The 8,387-nt window shown below is 62.9% G+C and overlaps 1 protein-coding gene across 1 annotated transcript; it reads left to right on the plus strand.

The window, feature by feature from the left end:
- Positions 1-3,112: 3,112 nt before the first annotated feature.
- On the plus strand, positions 3,113-8,202 carry LOC108642940 (antigen WC1.1-like). The gene is given in 13 exon segments (XM_029963780.1): positions 3,113-3,540; positions 3,607-3,918; positions 4,008-4,325; positions 4,399-4,701; positions 4,775-5,089; positions 5,242-5,634; positions 5,707-6,015; positions 6,103-6,323; positions 6,325-6,736; positions 6,887-6,982; positions 7,195-7,278; positions 7,523-7,735; positions 7,923-8,202. Coding segments are annotated over 13 exon segments (3,156 nt in total). The 5' UTR covers positions 3,113-3,476; the 3' UTR covers positions 8,039-8,202.
- The last annotated feature ends 185 nt before the right edge of the window (positions 8,203-8,387 follow it).

An 8,387-nucleotide genomic window follows, 5' to 3' on the forward strand; every position in this document is an offset into this window, starting at 1 on the left:
GCCCCGTCACGTGACGCGCCCGCCTGCGCGCGCAGAGGCCCCGCCCCGCTCGGGAGCGCGCGCGGGAAACGGCTCCGGGAACGGGACGGGAAGGGACGGGATGCGATGGGATGGGAATGGGATGGGAACGGGTTCGTGCAGATCAGCCGTGGGGCAGCGCGGCCTTTCTTTCCAATTTCCTTTTCTTTTCTCTTTATGCCCTTTTATTTTCTCCCCCCTCCTTTTCATTTAGTTTTACCATTTTTCCTTTTCCCCATTTTCTTCTGGTTTTCTTGCCCCTTTTTCTTTTCTTTTTTTCTCCTTTTCTTCTTTTTTTCCTCTGTTTTTATTTTCTCTTTTCTCTCCCTTTTCCTTTCCTCTCCTTTTTCTTTTCTTTCCCCCTTTTCCTTTCTATTTTTCTATTTTCCCCCTTTCCCCTCCTTTTTCCTTTTTTCTTTTATCTTATTTTTCCTTTAATCTCATTTTCCCCTTTTCCTTTTCTCTTTTCCACTTTTCCCTTTTTTGCCATTTCTCTTTTTCTCCCTTTTTCTTTTCTCTTTTCCTATTTTACTTTCTCTCTTTTTCCCATTTCCCCCCTTTTTCTGTTCTCTCTTTCCCCTTTCCCTTTTTCTCCTTTGATGCTCAGCCCTGTGCCCCGTTAAATTCAGCTCCCCAGGGCACGAGGACATTCCTAAGCAATAAAAGCCCCTCTCCCTCTGTGCCATAACTCACAGCAGGGCCCGGGAACAAACAGCTGGAGACACATCTGGAGCAGAGGTTGGGATCCCCCAGTGGAAGCCCCTTCCCTTGGGATGTGTGTCCAAAACCAGCCTCAATGAACTGAATTTGAGGGAAGCCCTTTGCCTCGAGCTCTTGCTGGGCACAGATTGGAGCCGCTGGTTCTTGGCACGTGGAAACAAAATTTTCCATGAATTTTTAAAGTTGGACAACAGAATAATTTCTGTCCAAGCCCCTCTTCCCCCTGCAGATGTGTGGCTTCACCTGTTACTTTGATTCAATAGCCAAGGCAATATAATAAACTGCACCAAAAACTCACTTCAGATTTTATAGTTGTTGATCCTTTAGTGTGTAAATATACTGAAAGAAAACAAAACCAGCCAAGAAAGAGGAAGAATAATGCTCCTGTATAATGCTCCTGAGGAACTGCTGCAGCACTCTCTGCTGGTTAGTAATGCACAGAGAATGGCCTTAGGAAACTGAAAATTCCAGGTATAACACCTAAAATAATTTGCAACTTAGGTACTGTTTTCCTAATTAAAATACAATAAATTCCTCTCTAAAGCCGGGACATAGAAAAATAACACACAGCAAAGGGGAAAAAATCATATTATGAAAACTCTTCCCAAGTATTTAACAGAATTATTTCAATTTTAGTATCAGTTTTTCAGTCACCAGTTTAAACAGAGCAGCCAGTACTCCCCACTGGAAGCAAGAAGAGTGATAAATCCACTGTTTAATGAACTTTCACCTGCCAAACAGAAGGAAAAAGACAAAATACATAAACACTGCAGCACAGGGAAACGTTCTTAAATTCAACACATTTTACAGGATACGAAGATTTGCAGTTGCAGAACTGAGAGCTGGGCCAGGGTTGGTGCTTCTGCTCCATAACTCGGCCAGGGGGAGACCAGATCCATCAGCAAAACTGTTTGTTCAGGTCATTTCCAGGCAACCAGAGCTGTCTCCCACAGGGACACCAGTGGGGAAGGGCAGGAGGGTTATAAACAGCAAATTCTATGGAATATCAACCTGTGCTTGTCCCGATCCCGCTCAGCAAACCTGGAACCGCGGCTGCTTCCCGGCAAACCTGGCCTTAAAGCAGCAGCTCTGCAGGGGAATATCCGGGCTCCAGGAGGCACTGGGAGGCTGTTCCAGCAGGAATTCCCCATGGAATTGCGGGCTGTAGGTAGAATTCCTCTAAACCTGCAAAGCTGAGACCGGAACCCAAACCTGGGCCCCCGCAGAGAACAATCTTTGTGCTGCCCTGTCGGCCAAAGCCGCTGCACTGAGAGATCTTGGCAGCCTGAGGGAGGGCATTCTCTCCATGCCAGCAACCAGCATCTCCCCAGGGGACAATCCAAGTCCCAACCAATTCCTTTGGCCTTTCCACAGGGACAGTGACCCTTATTTGGTCCTGCTCTCCCACCGTTCATTTTGGGGGATCCATTTGTGCTGGTTTATGTTCCACGACTCCACCCACAGCTGGAGATTTGGGGCTGTGCTTCTCTACTCCCAGCAGGTTCCCTAAGGAGCCAGATACTCCAACAATCCCCTCGTTTGACTTTCTAGGTGAATTGTACACAAGCCAGTCCCCCATTCCCTATCCAGGCTGGGAGTGCTCGTGCCCTTGGCACAGTTGGCTCTGGCTGGGCAGGAACTGAGAACAGGACACGGGGCAGAGTGGATCAGCTGCCCAGGGATCCTCCAGGATTCTCACAGAGACAGCAGCATCTGTGCTAAAAGCAGTTGAGGTCCAGGAAGAGACTGGGACAAACCAGGACAAATCAGTATGGCTTCTGAGGGCTTTCCAGGCTTTGCCAGCAGCCTTGGAAGTAGCGCCAGTGAGTTCTGATGGGTTTCTGGTGGGTCACTGCTTGAGTCTTCTCCTTTTCCCTGAACCTCTGGTGTGTACTTTCTGAGCTCAGCTGGAAACAGATTTTCCAGCAAACAGAAATCTTCCTCATCCTGAGAAGCTACGTTTTTTGAACTTCCCGTCAGAGCAGATCTTCAGAGCTTTCTTCCCAGGAGCAATGAGACTGGGACGTCTCCTTAACGCTGCGGCTCCGGAGGCTCCCGAGCTGCAGCGGGACAGAGCCGCGGGGCGCGGGCAGCGCAGAGCGGCGGCGTTATCGGTGCCGGCGCAGGTGGCAGGAGCCGCGTGCGGTCGGTGCCTCGGCCGCGTCCCCGGCGGGCGGTGACCGCCTCCTTCCTGCCCCGGCGGCGAGGCGAGCGCGGGGGCAACAGCTGCGGCAGCCCCCGCCATGTGCCACGCCCCGCGCGAGCACCCGGGACCCGCCCGCCCCCGCGGGGAGCCGGGGGCTGCTCCCACCGCCCGGGGAGGGGGCACCGGGGAGGGGGCCCCGGGGCTCTGCCTCGAGCCGCTCCTCGGGGCGGTCCCGTGGAGGCTCCGGCGGGATTGGGGCTGAATCCTGTCAGCGCGGGGATGGCTCTTGCCGGGCTCCAGCGGCAGAGTTGGACCCACGGGGGGGTACAGGAGGGGCCCCCCCGGCCCAGGTGCTGGGGGGGGGCGGCTCCCCCCGGGGACATCCGTGTGCCGGCCCACTGTGGCGAGGTGTGTGACGCCAGAAGCGGAGCCGAGCCTCATATTTGGGCACGAAGCAGGTTATTGGAGGCCGTGGCCCCGCAGCTGGGCGATCCCCCGGCTGATAAAGGCTCCCCTGGTGCTGCCGCCTGCACCGGCTCCGGCGCTGCCGCTACATCATCCCCTGCCTGCGCTGGGGGTGCGGGACGGTGGGATGGGGCCGGTCGGGGCGCTGGGGCTGCTGCTGTGCCTGCAGCTGTGTGGGGGTGAGTGGCGGGGTGGTGGGAGCGGGACACGCCGGTGCGGGCCGGCTTCAGGCCCCTCCGTGCCGCAGGCTCCGGGAGCTGCGGCTGGTGGGGGGCGCGGAGCGCATTGTGCCGGACGCGTGGAGGTGAATCACGACGGTGAGTGGGGCTCCGTCTGCGTCTACGACTTCGACTGGCAAGCCCGCTGGGCCACCGTGGTGTGCCGGCAGCTGGGCTGTGGCCGCGTGGCCTCGTCGTCCCCGTACGCCCCGTTCGGGCAGGGCAGCGGCCGGATCTGGCTCCAGCCCTTCTTCTGCCTTGGCACCGAGGAGGTGCTGGAGGAGTGTCCGCACTACGAATGGGGCCAGCACTACTGCGACCACGAGCGGGACGTGGGGGTGATCTGCACAGGTGAGGGGGACAGGCTGGTCGTGCCAGGACACCCACCTTGTGCCGGGGTGTGCCAGGCAGGGCTGAGCTGTGCCGGTGTCCCGGTGCAGAGGCCGTGGAGCTGAGGCTGGTGGATGGCGGCGGTCCCTGCGCCGGGAGGGTGGAGGTGAAGCTGCGGGGACACTGGGGCTCGGTGTCAGATGAGATCTGGGACATGGAGGATGCTGAGGTGGTGTGCCAGCAGCTGGGGTGTGGCTCGGCTAGCCGGTGCCTACTCCTCCCATGACCGCTTTGGGCAGGGACCGGGCCCATCAGCCTGGCCCTGGTGGACTGCAATGGGGACGAGGCCACACTGTGGGACTGCAAGATCCGCGGCTGGGGACCCTACAGAGGTCCCCATGACTATGACACTTCCGTCATCTGCCAAGGTAGGAGCCGGGCTGGGAGGGACGCGGCACTCCCGGCACATCCCTCAGTGCCAACTCTGCACCGCTCCCGCAGGGTTTTCCCGGCTGGTCGGAGGTGACAGAGCCTGTGCCGGGCGGTTGGAGGTGCGGCAGCGCCAGGCCTGGGTTGGCGTCTGCGCGGAGCACGTGGACATGAAGGTGGCCCAGGTGGTGTGCCGGGAGCTGGGCTGCGGCGCGGCGCTGGCCATCCCCGGCAGCGGCCGGTTTGGGGCGGGAACGGGGCCGCTGTGGGAGGGGGGGTTCAACTGCACCGGCACCGAGCCCCTCCTCAGCGCCTGCGCCCGGCGGGTGCCCCACAGCCAGGGCTGCGCTGGCCACGCCACCATCATCTGCTCCCGTAAGCACCGGGGACACCGGGGGTGTTGGGGGTCCCCCCAGCATCACCCCCCTGAACGGCCTTTCTGCCACAGCCTACACGGGCTTCCGGCTGGGGAACAGCAGCTCGGGCTGTGCCGGGCGGGTGGAGGTGGCGGTGAGGGGCACGTGGGGGTCCGTCTGCGCCACCGACTGGGACCTGCCCGATGCCGACGTCCTGTGCCGCCACCTGGGCTGTGGCCACGCCGTCACCGTGCCCCCGGGAGGCTCCTTCGGCAGCGGGGACGGGCCGCTGAGGCCGGACGCCTTCGGCTGCAGCGGGAGCGAGCGGCACCCGGGCGAGTGCCCCGTGGCGGTGCTGGGGGAGCCCCCCTGCACCCCGGGGAACGCCGCCGCCGTCAACTGCTCAGGTCTGTGTGGCACCTGTGGGAAGAGCCTCCAAGGGCTTTTGGGACACCCCAGGAACTGGGAGCGGAGCACTCAGGGCTGTTTTGCAATGAGGGGAGGGCTGAACCAGGTGCCACAGCCCCACGGCACTGCTGGTGATTTTCAGGCACTGAAGGCACCATCAATTCCGTGCGGCTGGTGGAGGGTGAGAGCCGGTGTGACGGGCGGCTGGAGGAGGCCATAACCACCCCAGCCTGGCGCCGTGTGCCTGTGGAGCAGCAGAAGAGATGGGATGTCTACATGGTGTGTGCTGTGCTGGGTTGTGGCCTGCCAAAGGAGATCTACACAGCCTTGGGTATGGCACCCACTGCACTGACCAGCAGCTCCAGGGAGGTGGATGTTGTGATGGAGAAGATGGATGTCGTGAGGAGGGAGATGTCGGGGATGGGCCCTGAGCTGACCAGGAGCCTTGAGGAGATGGAGGACGTGCCAGAGAAGATCTCTGATGTCTTAGGGATGGGCCCTGCACCAACCAGCAGCCCTGAGGAGATGGTCATCGTCTGCTCAGGTGGGTGTCCCGAGAAGGGCCGGGGTGCTGGTGCCCCGAGCAGCCCCCAGCCCGGTCCTTCCGTGCCCGCAGGCAGCCGGCGGGTGAGGCTGGCGGGCGGTGCCGGGCGCTGCGCCGGGCGGGTGGAGGTCTATGCCGGTGGCACCTGGAGCAGCGTGTGCCAGGAGCGCTGGGACCTGCGGGCCGCCGCCGTTGTGTGCCGGGAGCTGGGCTGTGGCGCGGCACTGGAGGCCCCCGGCTCGGCGCGCTTCGGCCCCGGGCCGGGGACAGCGTGGCCGTACGTGGTTGAGTGCGCCGGGAGCGAGGAGTCTCTCTGGGAATGCCCACGCTCGGAAGGGCGCGAGTGCGAGCGCGGGGCCGGGGCCGGGGCCGTCTGCTCAGGTGAGTGTCGGGTGTCCCCGGGGCGGGGAGCAGCAGAGCCCCCGGGGGGTTCCCGTCCGTGCCGTGACCCCCCTGCTCCCCTCGCAGAGCAGCTCTCCCTGCGGCTGGCGGGCGGGCGCGGGCGCTGCAGCGGGTCCCTGGAGCTGCTCCACAACGGCACCTGGGGCCGCGTGTGCGCCACCGGCACCAGCCCCGGCACCGCCGCCGCCGTCTGCCGGCAGCTGGGCTGTGGGGACGGGGGGCAGCTGGCACCCGTAGCAGCCCTGCAGCCGGCCCCCGCCTGGCTGGCCTGGGTGGGCTGCGAGGAGGGGGGCCCGCTCGCTCTGGGGGTGCCCCTCGGCACCCTGGCACCTGCAGGCCTGCGGCCCCGGAGGGGACGCCTACGTGGCTTGCGCGGAGGACAGTGACAACCCCAGCGAGACAGCCACCCACCTGTGCCCGGACGGGGCCACCTGCACAGGTAGCTCTGCCCGTGCCAGCAGCCCCCCCGCCGGGCCGGCTGGGATCCCCCTGCCCTCACTGCCTGGCCGTGTCCCCACAGCTGTCCCCAGCAGCAGCGGCCCTGCGGTGGCCAGGGGGACTGTGCCGGTGCCAAGCGGGCAGGTGGCCAGGGGGACTGTGCCGGTGCCAGTGGTGCTGTGCGTGGTCCTGGGGACGCTGCTGTGCCTGGCCCTGGGCGCCCTGGCCGTGCTGATGTGCCATGCCCGCGCTTGGCGCCGAGGTGGGTCCCGGCGGGTGGGTGCCGGGGCAGAGCCGCTTTGGGGGTTCAGGGGCTCCCCCCGTGTGGAACGGCTCGGAGGGTGGGCAGTGGGTGACCCCGGTGCCACCCACGGTGCCCACGGCCCTGGGAGAGCGCTGCCTCTTGTTGCAGGCCCCGGCAGAGCCGTGGGTGCCATCCCCGACGCCATCTACGAGGAGCTGGACTACAGCGCCATGCCGGAGTACCAGGAGGTGCCCAGTCGCCCAGGTCGGTGCAGCCCCCGTGCCCCAGCTCTGCCCGGACAGGGGGGCTCTGCCCCACAGTCCCACCGCGGCAGCGGGTCCTGGTGGCACAGCACTGGCTCCTCCCCGTGGTGTGGGGGGTCCCTGGGTCCCATCACAGCCCTGCTCTGTGGCTGAGGTTGTGTCACCCGCGGTGCCACCTCTGGCCACCCCCAACACTCTGTTTTCCCCCTGCAGGTTCCCCGCGGGAGGGCTCAGTGAAGAAGCTGCTGTATTACACCGGGGACAGCGTGGAGGGGAGTGACACCGGGGCAGCCCCAGGTAGGGGCACAGGGCAGGAACCCAGCGGGGAGTGCTGGGGACAGGGGACACGGCAGGGCTGGGGAGCTGAGGGGACACGTCCCCCTCGTTAGTGGGCAGAGAAGCATCGCCTTTCCCTGAGGGACCAAGGGCCACCAACACATTGCTGGTGGCACAGCCGGAGGGCGATAGCACAGCCGGAGGGGGATGGCACAGCCAGTCCCTACCATGGCCACCGGGTCAGTGCCATGTACCCCCGTGCCAGTCCCAGCCCCCCCTGCCCTGCCCGGGCACGGAACCACGGATGGCTACGACGATGCCACAGCAGGAACCCTGGATGACTACGATGATGCCATGGCTGGAACCCTGGATGGCCACGATGATGCCACGGCCGTGCCAGAGGAGTCTCCCACTCCCAGCACTGGGGACATCTCCGAGGGGGTGGCACAGAGGGGCTGGATCTGTGTCCCACCCACAGGTAAGAGGGACCACAGCTGCCCTGTCCCCCCTGCAGAACCATTCCATGGGGGGTTTGGCTGTGGTGGCGAGCTGGGATCCCGCACCAGATCCACGGGGGCTGCAGAAACACAGAAACACCCCAGGTGGGGTCTGGAGGGGGGACACGGAGTTGTCCCCCTCAGGCACCTGCCTTTGCTGTCCCCAAGGTGGGAGCTGCCCCCCTCCAAGTCCCCCCGGAGCCACAGGGGACCCCCCGGGACAGCCCCCGGGGCACATGGACTATGATGATGTCGGCACCGGCACCCCGGGGATGTCGCAGTGAGGATGTCCCGGCCATGCCCCATCCCTGGGGACACGTGTGCAGGGTGGGGGGGCTATGGCCATGGAGGTCACATCTCCCTGACCAGGACTGCAGTGCAGGCAGAAAAGTGCTCTATCGTAGGGATTTTCTTTTATATCAATGTGAATTTCTCTTTTTTCCTATTAAAACCCCAAACTGGCTGAAGACTCACTCCCAAGTTGGCACCTCACTCCCAGGTACATCACCCATCCCTTGGGGATGTGGGGCAGGAGCTGGTACTGCAGATACATCCCTGGGCACGATGGGATCAGGGGGAAGAGCACAGTATCCTGGGATTGGCTCCAGGGTCTTTATTTCTTTATTTGGCATT

The sequence above is a fragment of the Manacus vitellinus genome, unplaced genomic scaffold, assembly GCF_001715985.3.
Source record: "Manacus vitellinus isolate BGI_N305 unplaced genomic scaffold, ASM171598v3 scaffold_63_pilon, whole genome shotgun sequence".
NCBI lineage: Eukaryota > Metazoa > Chordata > Aves > Passeriformes > Pipridae > Manacus > Manacus vitellinus.